General features: G+C 39.0%; 1 protein-coding gene across 1 annotated transcript in view; it reads right to left on the reverse strand.

Annotated features, from left to right (window-relative positions):
- The window catches only part of DNAH12 (dynein axonemal heavy chain 12), a 236,067-nt gene that overhangs the window by 82,170 nt on the left and 137,715 nt on the right, over positions 1 to 16,182 (reverse strand). Inside the window, exons 46-49 of the mRNA XM_047777497.1 lie at positions 13,832 to 13,965; positions 12,165 to 12,327; positions 2,449 to 2,529; positions 1,936 to 2,112 (exon numbers count right to left, since the gene is read on the reverse strand). Coding sequence (XP_047633453.1) covers positions 1,936 to 2,112; positions 2,449 to 2,529; positions 12,165 to 12,327; positions 13,832 to 13,965 — 555 coding nt within the window. The remainder of the gene's footprint in view (positions 1 to 1,935; positions 2,113 to 2,448; positions 2,530 to 12,164; positions 12,328 to 13,831; positions 13,966 to 16,182) is intronic.

Consider the following 16,182-nt stretch of genomic DNA (forward strand, 5'->3'; position numbering starts at 1 on the left):
CATAGATTAAGACCAGTGGTTCTCAAGTATTTGAGAATTCATAGATTCTTAGGAGAATATGATGACAGCTATGAATCTTCCAGAGAAAATATTTTCGCACATATACACAAAGTTTTTACACATACTAAGGCCATCCCTGTAACCCAAGCTGAGAACCCTAATTTAGAATAAGACTTAATCCTTTATTTGCTTGCATATAATACTAGTTTTACTCCCCCCAAATGAAAAAAGAGTTAGGTACCAAGTCCGAATTTATTCTCTGAAAAGGCATATATTGTTATAACAGATACAACAGATTCCCTTACTTATCCACTCCATATCCTTCTTACTTCCCTTGCAATCGTTGGAAAGTTAGAGTTGTAGGAAGTCATTAGGTTCCACCATGAGACCACTCAGGTGATACTAGAATTCAGAATGAATAAGTGGGGAGATGTGTAGGGGATGAGGCATCTGTTTTGCTGATGTGGGTTATGGTGGGGGCAGTATGGCTTTGTACGAAGGTTCTGCAGGCTTCCAGCTCAGAGTGATCATTCCTCTGGTAGACAATTTCCTCAACTTGGCTTTGTGAGTCATTTCAGGAATTCTGTAATTCATTTATAAAATTCCCTAAAGCATTTTTGTATGCTAACACTAAAAAAATCAATTATCTTCTCTGAAACTGAATCTTAACTATTTTAATACAATATTTGATACCAGGAAGGGTACAAACAACTAAAAGGGAAACCTGATACCCATGTCCTGAACTGGTGGGGTTTAAAGGCATCAAGAATCAAGAATCCTGTGAGTATCAGAGGATGTAGTGCTGAAAGTTTATGATACACAGTGATAAAGTTACCTACATTTGTGCTCATGGTCATCTGGAATGGAATGGCTATTAAAAACAAACTCTGTCAGAATAATTGGCTGCTGTGATAAACATCTAAGAAGAGAATGAAGAAAGATCACTGAGCAGCATGTGGGTTTTAACTGTGCCAGAGAATAGACATGAGAAAATAATAAGCTCAGAATTTAAAATTCCTGGTTCACAGTACAGTGAGAGCACTAGGAAGTTTCTATAAATGCCCTAAAACACTCTTATGTTCTAGGAAGTTTCTATAAATGCTCTAAAACAATCTTATGTTTTCAATTACAAGGCTGATGTAACTGAAAAACAGATACAGTTTGATCCTGTAAGATGCTGAATTACCCACAGGTTGAACTCACCATCTTGTCAGGTATCTTACCTGAAAGTTAGGCCATTGATTACAAAAAAAAGGCAAAGAATGGGGTCTGAATATCTTGAACTTCCATACTACACTGGGCCTCCCTAGTCAACAAAAGCTGGTCTCTACTTTAGATGGTAAAGTTCTTTTAGTTTTGCCTAGAGACACTGTAAAAAAGTCACACACAACACAATGTAATGCAGATAGGTGCCACTTACATCTGTATTGGAAATGATCTTTAGTTTTTTCTGTACATGCACACCCAAAAGGGTACAGAAAGGTGGCTCCACACCCTAACGAATGTCTCCTGGTCTATGTACAAAACTACTCTGGCCTCTTAGAGATTGTTCCATTTCCACTGAAATACCCTGAATGAAAATTATAAATAATATACAAAAATAAAAAATATAAAATTACAGTATATCAAAGAGGAATTGTAAGAGTAAAGTTTTGGAAGTTCTCTTGTGGCACAGCAGGTTAAGAATCAGCATTGCTGCAGCTGTGGCACAGGTCACAGTGTGGGTTTGATCCCTGGCCTGGGAATATGTTCTAAATGGAGCTAAATAAATAAATAAATAAATAAATAAATAAATAATAAAAAACAGTAAAGTTTCATTTGACTGGACAAAAACAATATAACACCACCCACTGAAAGTGAACTATACCAAGTTAACCAAATACCTGTATACAGTTTTACTTTGTTGATGAAACACAAGCTAATTCAAACACTTGCCTTGAGTGTATCCAGTGCAGACAGAGCTGCTTCCAAGGCTGGAATTGCCTCAGCTAGATCACTTTCACACTCATTTTTCAGAGCCTGGGCTTCTTCAGCCTTTCCACTGGCTATCTCTTCATCAAATTTCACAAACTTTCTTTTTGCTTCCACTTGTGCAGACTCTATCTCAATAACCTTAAGAAAAGAAGGAAAGAAAATAAATACATGTCCTTAAATATCATATTGCCTTCTCTATCCTAGAGACAAAATAATATCTGAAAATGAGGGAATGGCAACATATCATTTTGAAGGATAAAATGAGGAGAAATGTAAATATATGTAAACTAATTTGGTAATGGGCTTCCCACCTCTTTTCAAAAACAGCACAAACCACATGGAACCCAATGAGTCAAGTGAAATGGGTAACATCCCTAAGATTTAGCAGCAAAATATGAAGACCTATTTTCAAGACTAATTTTATATATTTCAATTGTCTTCTGACATCAATTTTAAAAATTCAGGATACTCTACCTGCATCATATGTGCATTTTCAACTTTAGCTTCCTCCAATTTGGGTTGTAATTGAACAAGCTCCATTTTCATTTCACCAACCTAAATAGATAGTATATCATTAGTTTTTCTAACTATGATAGCTACAGAAGCCAAACACAGAAAATTGAAACTTAAATGTGTCAAAAGGTATTGGGGCCAGAAAAGCTTAATTTTTTCCTTCCAGTTCTTCTAGTTTTTCTTCCAGTCCTTTACACCATGAGAGTGTGGCCAGTTTTCTTCACAAAAGACTTTATCCTCCTTGAGAAAGAACCCAAATAAACAAAATTATAAATGAAAAAGGAGAAATCACAATGGATACTGCAGAAATACAAAAAACCATAAGAGAATACTATCAACAACTATATGCCAACAAATTTGACAATCTGGAAGAAATGGACAACTGTCTAGAATCTTACAGCCTGCCAAAACTGAATCAAGAGGAGGACAAGATGGCGGAGGAGTAGGGGGACACGCTCGCCCTCTCCCACAAACACAACAAAAAAAGCACATCTACAGAATAAATGACTCGCACAGAACAGCAACCAATCGCTGGCAGAGGAACCTAAACTCCAATAACGGCAAGAAATATGTGACATTACTGGGCAGAACGGGAGAAAAGAGGAGAGTGAGAGAAGGTGAATCAGAGCGGGACGGGCGCTCCCGAAAGAGAACTGCGGAGGAGAAAGGGATCCTGCACCCTGGAAAGTCACCTACACGGGGGAAAGATCAAACGAACCGGAGGAATCTCCAGATGCAGAGAAGAGTGTAGCAGTAAGTTGGAGTATGGAAAAGTCGATCAAGAACCGAACGGACCACCTGAACTACGGGCACAGTCACCAAAAATTGAGACACCTGGGTGGGGGCTGGGCACCGAGACCTCGGCCCCAGAGGTTAGTCCCCGGGCTGGGGGGGGCGGGGTGGAGCCAAAACTGCTTGGGAGGTCTAGAAACCATTTGACGGGGCAGAGACTGCCTGGGAGACTAGAAAACAAAGCTGTCACAGAGGAAGGGAGCAATACCCTAGGGGCGGGGAAGTGGAAAGCCGCATCAGAGGGAACCTGGGAGAAGAGCCTGGTCTGCGCCCGTGCTGGGGAGGGGAGAGAAGAAGGGGTGGGTCCCCATAGAATACCCCCACGCCACAGCAAGCTTACAGGCCTGCTAGCTAGCTGAAAGCTGTGCTTCCCAGTGCATCCCCTCCCCCCACCCCCACCACCCCCTACGCTCTCGCCGAACCTGGGGCTGCCTGCCATCCAGGAGGGCTGGCTTCAACAATTGCCTGAAGCCTACCACCGCAGGGGCTGTCCCTGCACAGGCCTGCTTACCCTTTGGAGGGGCTACACTTCCACAGAGCAGCACCAAACACCACCAGCCCCCGAGAAAAGGCCTGCAGCCCAGAAAAGCTAGAACAAGCCTAGCCAGGCCATGAATAGATCTGCCTAATTCTCGGACGGTTTTTCTGAGTCGGGCTGCCTAGGGGAGGAGCCTCTTGGATTTCCAGCGGCCCTGCTACCCGCCCAAGCCCCCAGGGGGTGCCAAGCTCTAGAGGATCAGCTGCATAGGACTGCCAGCTCCAGGCAGGACCCCCTACAGCCCAGAAAAGCTGCAACAAGCCTGGCCGAGTCGGGAAAAGATCTCAGATGGTTTTTCTGAGTCAGGCTGCCCTGGGGAGGAGCCTCTTGGGTTCCCAATGGCCCTGCTACCCGCCCAAGCCCCCAGGGGGTGCCCCACTCCCACGGAATAGCTGCTCAGCACCACCAGCCCCCTGGAGGAGCCCCTGAAGCCCAGAAAAGCTGCAACAAGCTTGTCCAGACTGTGAAAAGATCCGCCTACATTTGCAGGCCGTCCTTCTGAGTTGGGCTGCCCTAGGGAAGAGCCTCTTAGGTTCTCAGTGACCCAGATAGCTGCTCCAGCCCCCAGGGGTGCTGCACTCCTGAGGAACAGCTGCCCAACACCGCCAACCCCCTGCAAGAACCCCACAGCCTAAAAACACCAGAGCAAGCTCTGCATGACCAAGTGAAATCTGCTACCATCATGGTGTGGACCTCCCAGTCCTGTCTGCCCTCAGGAAGTCCTCCTTTGCTTCAAAGAAACACTGTTAGCCCCATCAACACTCCAGAAAAGCCACACTGCCTCAAAAAAGATTGACCAACAACGCCAGCCCTCAGGAAATATTCCACGGCAGTGACAAGGCAAACACTGCCCGATAACGGACAGTACAACTCCCTCAGGAGAAAGAAAACAACAAGCAAGATGAAGAAGCTGAGAAACCACCCCCAGTCAAACCAACAGGAGAACTCACCTAAAACAATCAACAATGAAACAGATCTCTGCAGTCTGACAGACCTGGAGTTCAAAAGAGAAATAGTGAAAATACTGAAGGAATTAAGAGAAGATATGAACAGTAATGCAGACACCCTCAGAAAGGAACTAGAAAATATAAGGAGGAGCCAAGAAAAACTAGAACATTCATTTGCAGAGATGCAAACTGAACTAAGGGCAGTAAAAGCCAGAATGAATAATGCAGAAGAACGAATCAGTGATATGGAAGATAGAATAATGGAAATCACTCAATCTGGTCAACAGACAGAAAACCGAATCAAAAAACTGGAAAGCAACATAAGAGACCTATGGGATAATATAAAGCAGGCCAATCTACGCATAATAGGAATTCCAGAAGGAGTAGAAAAAGATAAGGGGATGGAAAATATATTTGAAGAAATTATCACTGGAAACTTCCCAAATCTAAAGGATACTGGGTTCAAGATACAAGAAGCACAGAGGGCCCCAAACAAACTGAACCCAAATAGACCCACACCAAGACACATCATAATAAAAATGGCAAAAGTTAGTGATAAAGAGAGGATCCTAAAGGCAACAAGAGAAAAGCAGAATGTTACCTACAAGGGAACCCCCATAAGAATATCAGCTGATTTCTCTACAGAAACACTACAGGCCAGGAGGGAATGGCAAGAGATATTTAAAGTGCTAAAAGGAAAAAATATGCAACCTAGAATACTCTATCCAGCAAGAATATCATTTAAAATAGAAGGGGAAATAAAATTTTTTCCAACAAACAAAAACTTAGAGAATACAGCAACACAAAACCCAGGTTAAAGGAAATATTGAAAGGGCTTCTCTAAACCAAAAAGAAAGGAAGGAAAGGGAAGATAAAGGAAAGGAAAAAAAAAAAAAAAAGAAGAAGAGGAAGAACTAGGACTGAGGAAACCGCAATCAGAGAGCAGTCACTCAAATAAGCCAGCATACAGATTTAATCATGAACATGCTTCAAACAAAATAAAATTAAAAAGAAAAAAATAAAAAAGAGTCATCAAAACCATAAAATGTGGGCAAGGGATGTTAGGAAATAAATAACACTTTTTGTTTGTTTGTTTGTATGTTTCTCTTCTTAATTTTAATATAGTAATGAAGTGTTTGAACTTACAGGACCATCAGGCTAAAACACACAATTATGGGAAGGGGTTAGCATACTTAAAAAAGCAGGGCAACCACAAGCCAAAAGCAAATATTGCATTTGCAAAAAATGAAAAAAAAATACACTCAAGCAGATAATAACAGGAGACCATCCAACCAAAAAAAAGAAAAAAAGAAAGGAAGAATGGAGAACCATAGAATCAACTGGAACACGAGAACACAAGGTTCAAATGGCAATAAATAATCATCTATCAATTATCACCTTAAATGTCAATGGACTGAACACCCCAATCAAAAGACACAGAGTGGCTGAGTGGATAAAAAGGCAAAAACCTTCAATATGCTGCCTACAAGAAACTCACCTTAGGACAAAAGATACATATAGATTGAAAGTGAAAGGGTGGGGAAAAATATTTCACACCAATAGACAAGACAGAAAAGAAGGAGTCGAAACACTCATATCAGACAAAATAGACTTTAAAACAAAAGACATAAAGAAAGACAAAGAAGGACACTACTTAATGATTGAGGGATCCATCCAAGGAGAGGATGTCACTATCGTCAACATATATGCCCCAAATACAGGAGCACCCAGATACATACAACAAATATTAACAGACATAAAGGGAGATATTGATGAGAATACAATCATAGTAGGAGCCCTCACATCAATGGACAAATCCTCTAGACAGAAAACCAATAAAGCAACAGAGATCCTAAAGGAAACAATAGAAAAGTTAGACTTAATTGATATCTTCAGGACACTACATCCAAAAAAAGCAGAATACACATTCTTCTCAAATGCTCATGGAACATTCTCAAGAATCAACCACATATTGGGACACAAAGCTAACCTCAATAAATTTAGGAGCATAGAAATTATCTCAAGTATCTTCTCTGACCACAATGCCATGAAATTAGGAATCAACCATGGGAAAAGGAAAGAGAAAAAACCTACTACATGGAGACTAAACAACATGTTACTAAAAAACCAATGGGTCAAAGAGGAAATCAAGAAGGAAATTAAAAACTACCTTGAAACAAATGATAATGAAGACACAACCTCTCAAAATCTATGGGATGCTGCGAAAGCAGTGCTCAGAGGGAAATTTATAGCAATACAGGCCTTTCTCAAAAAAGAAGAAAGATCCCAAATTGACAACTTAACACTCCACCTAAACGAACTAGAAAAAGAACAAAAAAGACCTAAAGTCAGCAGAAGGAAGGAAATTATAAAGATCAAAGAAGAAATCAATAAAATAGAGACTCAAAAAACAATAGAGAAAATTAATAAAACCAAGAGCTGGTTCTTTGAAAAGGTGAACAAAATTGACAAAGCCCTGGCCAGACTCACTAAAAAGAGGAGAGAAAGAACCCAAATAACCAAAATTATAAGTGAAAAAGGAGAAATCACAATGGACAATGCAGAAATACAAAAAACCATAAGAGAATACTATGAACAACTATATGCCAACAAATTTGACAATCTGGAAGAAATGCACAACTTTCTAGAATCTTACAGCCTGCCAAAACTGAATCAAGTAGAAACAGACCAACTGAACAGACCTATCACTAGAAATGAAATTGAAGAGGTCATAAAATCACTCCCTACAAATAAAAGTCCAGGACCAGATGGCTTCACAGGTGAATTTTATCAAACATATAAAGAGGAATTGGTGCCCATCCTCCTTAAACTCTTTCAAAAGGTTGAAGAAGAAGGAATACTCCCAAAGACATTCTAGGATGCCACCATCACCCTCATTCCAAAACCAGACAGAGATACCCCCCAAAAAGAAAACTATCGGCCAATATCATTGATGAATATAGATGTGAAAACTCTCAACAAAATTTTAGCCAACCGAATCCAACAACATACCAAAAAGATTATACACCATGACCAGGTTGGGTTCATCCCAGGTTCACAAGGATGGTTCAACATACACAAATCAATCAACGTCATACACCACATTAACAAAAGAAAAGTAAAAAATCATGTGATCACCTCAATAGACGCAGAAAAAGCATTTGACAAAGTCCAACATGCATTTATGATAAAAACTCTTGCCAAAGTGGGCATAGAGGGAACATTACTGAACATAACCAAAGCCATTTATGATAAACCCACAGCAAATATGATACTCAATGGAGAAAAACTGAAAGCCTTCTCACTCAAACCAGGAACAAGATAGGGATGCCCACTCTCACCACTGCTATTCAACATAGTTTTGGAAGTCCTAGCCACAGCAATTAGACAAACAAAAGAAATAAAAGGCATCCATATAGGAAGAGAAGAGATCAAACTGTCACTCTATGCAGATGACATGATACTATACATAGAAAACCCTAAGGACTCAACCCCAAAACTACTTGAACTGATTAACAAATTCAGCAAAGTAGCAGGATATAAGATTAACATTCAGAAGTCAGTCGCATTCCTGTATACCAGCAATGAAATATTAGAAAAGGAATACAAAAACACGATACCTTTTAAAATTGCACCTCACAAAATCAAATACCTCGGAATACACCCGACCAAGGAGGTAAAGGACCTATATGCCGAGAACTATAAAACTTTAATCAAAGAAATCAAAGAAGATGTAAAGAAATGGAAAGATATTCCATGTTCCTGGATTGGAAACATCAATATTGTAAAAATGGCCATACTACCCAAAGCAATCTACAGATTCAATACAATCCCTATCAAATTACCCAGGACATTTTTCACAGAACTAGAACAAACAATCCAAACATTTATATGGAACCACAAAAGACCCAGAATCGCCAAAGCAATCCTGAGAAACAAAAACCAAGCAGGAGGCATAACTCTCCCAGACTTCAAGAAATACTACAAAGCCACAGTCATCAAAACAGTGTGGTACTGGTATCAAAACAGACAGACAGACCAATGGAACAGAACAGAAAACCCAGAAATAAACCCTGACACCTATGGTCAATTAATCTTTGACAAGGGAGGCAAGAACATAAAATGGGAAAAACACAGTCTATTCAGCAAGCATTGCTGGGAAACCTGGACAGCTGCATGCAAAGCAATGAAACTAGAACACACCCTCACACCATGCACAAAAATAAACTCAAAATGGCTGAAAGACTTAAATATAAGACAGGACACCATCAAAATCCTGGAAGAGAACATAGGCAAAACACTCTCTGACATCAACATCATGAATATTTTCTCAGGTCAGTCTCCCAAAGCAATAGAAATTAGAGCAAAAATAAACCCATGGGACCTCATCAAACTGAAGAGCTTTTGCACAGCAAAGGAAACCCAAAAGAAACCAAAAAAACAACTTACAGAATGGGAGAAAATAGTTTCAAATGATGCAACGGACAAGGGCTTGCTTAATCTCTAGAATATATAAGCAACTTATACAACCCAACAGCAAAAAAGCCAATCAATCAATGGGAAAATGGGCAAAAGACCTGAATAGACTATTCTCCAAGGAAGATATACAGATGGCCAGCAAACACATGAAAAAATGCTCAACATCACTGATTATAAGAGAAATGCAAATCAAAACTACCATGAGATACCACCTCACACCAGTCAGAATGGCCATCATTAATAAATCCACAAACAACAAGTGCTGGAGGGGTTGTGGAGAAAAGGGAACCCTCCTGCACTGTTGGTGGGAATGTCAACTGGTACAGCCACTATGGAGAACAGTTTGGAGATACCTTAGAAATCTATACATAGAACTTCCATATGACCCCGCAATCCCACTCTTGGGCATATATCCGGACAAAACTCTACTTAAAAGAGACACGTGCACCCGCATGTTCATTGCAGCACTATTCACAATAGCCAGGACGTGGAAACAACCCAAATGTCCATCGACAGATGATTGGATTAGGAAGGTGTGGTATATATACACAAGGGAATACTACTCAGCCATAAAAAAGAATGACATAATGCCATTTGCAGCAACATGGATGGAGCTAGAGAATCTCATACTGAGTGAAATGAGCCAGAAAGACAAAGACAAATACCATATGATATCACTTATAACTGGAATCTAATATCCAGCACAAATGAACATCTCCACAGAAAAGAAAATCATGGACTTGGAAAATGGACTTGTGGCTGCCTGATGGGAGGGGGAGGGAGTGGGAGGGATCAGGAGCTTGGGCTTATCATACAACTTAGAATAGATTTACAAGGAGATCCTGCTGAGTAGCACTGAGAACTATGTCTAGATACTCATGTTGCAACAGAACAGAGGGTGGGGAAAAAGTGTAATGTATACATGTAAGGATAACTTGATCCCCTTGCTGTACAGTGGGAAAATAAAATTAAAAAAAAATTTTATCCTTCTTGAGTATGACAGGGCAGTGGCAGAATGCAGTTGTCATGGAAGAAATGCAGGTAGAAAAAAAAGGTGGCAGCTCAGGGTATTCCTATTATTCTATGTTTCTGGTATTCAATGCATATGGACCACCCAAATACTCTGCTGCCTATGTTGAAATAATGCTAGTAAGTATTAGTAACACTTGGCTTTTTTAAAAAAACCCTCCAATCTTACATTTAACTAGCTATTACAATAAAAAGTCAACCTAGATTTGACAAAGGATGCAACAATATAAAATGGGAAAAAAATTCTATTCCAAGTGGTAAAACTGGACAGCTGCATGTAAATCAGTGAAACTAGAGCACACCATCACACCATGCAAAAAATAAACTCAAAATAACTTAAGGACTTAAACATAGGACAAGACACCATCAAAGTCCTAGAAGAGAACAGGCAAAACATTCTATTACCTAAACTGTACAAATGTTTTCTTAGGTCAGTCTCCCAAGGCAATAGAAATAAAAACAAAAATAAACCAATAGGACCTAATCAAACTTACAAGTTTTGCACAGCAAAGGAAACCATAAAAAAAAAACCAACTTACAGAATGGGAGAAGATAGTTTCAAATGATGCAATCAACAAGGGCTTAATCTCCAAAATATACAAACAATTCATACAACTCAACAGCAAAAAAACTAACAACCTAACTGAAAAATGGGCAGAAGACCTAAACAAACATTTCTCCAAACAAGATATATGTATGGCCAACAGGCACATGAAAAATGCTCAACATCACTAATAATTAAAGAAATGCAAATCAAAACTCTAATGAGGTACCACCTCACACTGGTCAGAATAGCTACCATTAATAAGACAAATGCTTGAGAGGGTGTGGAGGAAAGGGAACTCTCCCACACTGTTGGTGGACACATAAACTGGTAAAACTATTATGGAAAACAGTATGGAGGTACCTCAGAAAACTCACTGTAGAACTACAATATGATCCAGCAGTCCCACTCCTGGGCATATATCTGGACAAAACTTTCATTCAAAAAGATACATGCACCCCCGATGTTCATTATGGCACCATTCACAATAGCCAAGACATAGAAACAACCCAAATGTCCACTGACAAATGAATGGATTAAGAAGATGTGGTACATAAACACAATGGAATACTACTCAGCCATGAAAAAGAACAAAATAATGCCACTTGCAGCAACATGGATGAAACTAGAGATTCTCATACTAAGTGAAGTAAGTCAGAAAGAGAAAGACACATACTATATGATATCACTTATGTGTGGAATCTAAAATATGGCACAAATAACCTATCTACAGAACAGAAATAAACTCATGGATGTAGGGGACAGACCTGTTGCCAAAGGGGATGGGGGAGGGAGTGGGACGGATGAGGAGTTTGGGGATGGTAGATGCAAACCATTGCATTTGGAATGGATAAGAAATGAGGTTTTGCTGTATAGCAGAGGGAACTATATCTAATAGCTTGTGATGGAACATGATGGAAGATATTATGAAAAAAAGAATGTATATATATGTATATATACATATATATATATGACTGGGTCACTTTGCTGTATAGCAGAAATTTATAGAACATTGTAAATCAATTATAACAATTTTTTTAAAAAGTCAATGTAGACATTATATTCTCTCCAAATGCTCCCAAATTAAGAATAAAACAGGGTGTATTTGAGTCTGTATGGTCTAGAAAACTTACTGAATTTCTCTAAAATTCACTTTACTCATCTGTAAAATGAGGATCATAAAAGTGTCTACCTCATAGAGTTGTTATAAGGAATAATTGAAGGAATGCACATGAAGCTCAAAATACAGTACCTGGCACAAATATTCTCAACAAATTATAGCTCTTGTTATTACACTTTCTTACATTTTCCATTATGTATTACCATTTGAGCAGCTCATCAAATTTACCTGAGACTCAGCAAAAGCTAATTTGTCAAGTCCATTCACATATCTCTGTTTTGCCTCCATTACGGCTTGACGCTTCTTAGTCAAAAGCTGTCGAAATGAGGCAATAAGTTCAAGGTAAGAAGTAGCAGTAACATAGTTATGTCGTCCTAACTCATGCAAGAACCTAAAAGAGAAACAGCATATCTTACTATAAGTAATTGGTTTACAAAGAGTAGTATTAACAACAAACATTTAAGAATAAAGGTTAATTTTATTCAGAAGCTGCTATATAATTGAACTTTATAACATTCTAGAATTTTACACAGAAGCACATCCTAATTCTTGCCTACAAAATATCAAATAGCAACGATGTACTTAAAAACCACAAATCAAAAAATGTTTCTCAAAAGATACAAGATGTAAGAAAGATAACAGGCCTTTTTATTTGTTTCATATGTCAGGAGGCTCTAAGCCTGTAAGACACCCAAGATACTACACACAAGTATAGCAGGAAAGGGTACTGAAGATAGCACAGCAAGAATGTCATCATTGCTTGCACACAGGTCACATGTTAGGTGAATGGGGTTTGGCCAGAAGTACAAGACTACCCTACTCATACACATAAACACAATGGATGGGATTTCCCATCATGGCGCAGTGGAAACAAATCCAACTAGGAACCATGAGGTTGTGGGTTTGATCCCTGGCCTCACTCAGTGGGTTAAGGATCAGGTGTTGCCGCAAGCTATGGTATAGGTCGCAGATGCGGCTTGGATCCCACATTGCTATGACTGTGGCATAGGCTAGCAGCTGTAGCTCTGATTAGACCCCTAGCCTGGGAACCTCCTCATGCTGCAAGTGTGGCCCTAAAAGGCAAAACAACAACAACAACAACAAAACCCCAAAAATAATGGTTGCAATGATGTTTCATAACAAGTACATAGACTAGAGCTTGGTGTAACTATCCAAGACAAACATGATAGTTTGCTATAAAACTCTATATAGGCAATATACCATGAGCAACTTCGAAATGAGGATCTCAGAGATGAACAGAGGTAAAGCTAATACTTTTAAGGTATCCACAGCCCACCAACAAGCTCCTTCCTTATCTGAGAACTTCCAACCACTGCCCCAGCAGTAATGTTTGTTCTACAAAAACTGCCACCCTAACCACAGCACATCAGACCAAGACTGGGCATTGGACACAAATAAGGCTAATCACATTTTGGAAAATAATTGGAATAGAGAGATGGAAACAACCAATCAGTCTCTGCCTACAGCTGGAATTAAAAGAAGTAAACTTGAGAGCTGAGAGGCAGACATTTTCCTCCATATGTTCTGCGAAGTGGAAAATTCAGTCTGCAAAGAGAAAGAAGAAAGCAGATGCCCCAATAGAAACAGGGATGAGAAACAGAAAAAAAAAGCATTTCTGGGTTTCTGGTGGCTTTTTAACTCCTGCTTCCAGTCATTACTAAGATCCAGCTGTATACTTTCCCTTAAGCTTTGTAAGATATCCCTCTCTTTGTTAAACATATATCAAGTTGCTTTCTATTACTTATAAGTCTTAAAAAATTAAATGATCAGAGAGACATAATATGTAGACACCCTGTTAAAATTTTGGGATTTCATAAAAGCGATGCTTCAAAATACAAGGCATTATTATCATTTTAAGATTTGTTAATATCAACCTTTCTGAAAGATCCATAATGGAAGTGTGAAAGTGTTTACAGATTGGAACTATCTCTCGTCGTTCAACCTCGGTAAGCTCCAGTGTCTCCAAGAATTTCACAGCTACAAGTTCAAGAGCATCTTCAGGCCACGGCTAAATATAAGAAAAAGAAAAACAAATGAAATCTAAGATGACTAGTCACACTCCAATTATATAAATTATCTTTCTATGTGAGAAGAACTTGGGATTGAGAAAATTCAAACTTTGATAGAGAAAATAGAATTAGGGGGCTAAAGTCACAAGTAAATTTATGAAAGATCTAATAAATATTTTATACACTAAAATTAACACAATATAAAGGAAAGGTCAATCATATTTTACATATTGAAGATATACTAAACTATTTCCCTAACTCTTCCATTTGGATGTCTAGTAGGCATCCCAAATTTAGCATGACAATAGCACAGGCTGCTTAGTTGCCCTCCTAATATCTACCCAGCCCCTTTTCCTTAGGACTCCAGTTTTTTTCTAGATAGCAATATGCCCAGCTTCAATACTACATTTTCTAGACTCCCCTGCAATTCAGAGTGGATAATGACATGTAGGCAGATGTTGGGTGGGGACATCAGAGAAGGCTCTCTAGAGAGTTACATAGAACTAGCATTATGTCTTTTTTGCCCCACCGTCCATTACTCTACTTCTTGCCTGGAACACAGATGTGAAAGCTGCGAGTTCCAGCAGCCACCTTAAACCATATGATGAATCTCAGTATGGAAACCACATGCTTGGATAGTTCCTGATGTGGCTAAATGGGTTAAGAGCCTGACACAGTTTCTGTGAGAATGCAAGTGCAATCCCTGGCCTTGCTCAGTGGGTTAAGGATCCTTCATTGCCAGTGTAGGTCACAGATGTGGCTCGGATCTGGTGTTGCCATGACTGTGGCATACGCCTGAAGCTGCAGTTCTGATGTGACCCCCTAGCCTGAAACTTCCATCCGCCATAGGTGCAGCCCTAAAAAGAAAACACACACACACACACACACACACACACACACACACGATAGTTAAGCGAGAACATAGGATTCTGATGACTTTGCTAAACCAGAAAAGTTCCAGTCTACTTACCTTCAGATTTTTTTCTGTATGAGAGATTAAAAAAACCCAGAACCCTATCTGTTTAGTTTAGGTTTCTGTTACTAGAAGCACATCATAATTCCTACTAGTTATAACATCCAAAGCTGCAATTTTGATTCTCTTCCCCATAAACTTGCTTCTCCTTCAGTCTTCCCTATCTCAGTGAAGTGGTTTCTTTGCTCTTCCCAGAATATGCCAAGGGTGCTTCTGTCTCTGGACTTTGGACTTGCTGTTCCTCTGACTAGAACACTCTTCACCTTGACCTCCATGTGGGTCACTCTTCCACATCTCTGTGCAGATGCCAGTCTACCAGGAAGGTCTTCCCAAAGAAGGCTTTCCAAAACAGCATTCTTTCCCTCATTACTCTTTCCCTTATCTTGAATTTTTTTCTTAGCACTTACCAATATCTGACATATATTTATTCATTTGTTTTTGTCTGTCTCCCCAACTCACCACTAAAATGTAAAATCCATAACAGCAAGGACTTTTTCCTCACTGCTGTTATCTTCAGTACTTAAAACAACACTGACCAATAAATATTTGAAATATTTATTCAACAAAATAATTTATGTTAAATGAGTAATTAAATCTTCACTTGCTCAGAGTAATTTCCAAACTTCATTTCATTTAGATTCAATAAGATACTTGTAATTTTTTTCCTTTATAGTAGATAATATGCATTTTAAGATCAACTTTTTCAGTATCCAGCCCTCTATCCTAGTAAAATTCAAACTTTTTGATCAAGCGCTCCATTAGTTAAAAAATTTGTAAGCACACACTACCAGTATATATATGTTTATTAACAGATTGTATTCATATGGTATTATTGTACTAATATATTTTTAAACCTCAAAAGAGGCAGCTAAAGATTTAATATTAAGACAAATGAATTTATTTAAAATGCCATAATAAGTGTTATGTGATTTCTCCAATCATATAATTCTTTATAATGAAAAAGTCTCTCCCCAAAGCTCCCCAGCAGACTTTAAATCAAGATCCAGTGACAAAGAATGGGTCATGAACAGACTCATGTGTGAAATAATCAATAGTAAGAGGAATGAGAGCACCAGTGCTGACTCAGACCAACCAGGAATCAATCCCAATTATATATGGCTACATGGATAGTGATTTCCCAAACAAAATTGGAGTTCTGTCAGCAGAGATGGAGTGGGTAGAAAATGGCTATTGATAGATAACCAGTATCTTTCATGGCATCATAAGCTAATATTGCAAGTCA

Source organism: Phacochoerus africanus, chromosome 1 (assembly GCF_016906955.1).
Source record: "Phacochoerus africanus isolate WHEZ1 chromosome 1, ROS_Pafr_v1, whole genome shotgun sequence".
Lineage (NCBI taxonomy): Eukaryota > Metazoa > Chordata > Mammalia > Artiodactyla > Suidae > Phacochoerus > Phacochoerus africanus.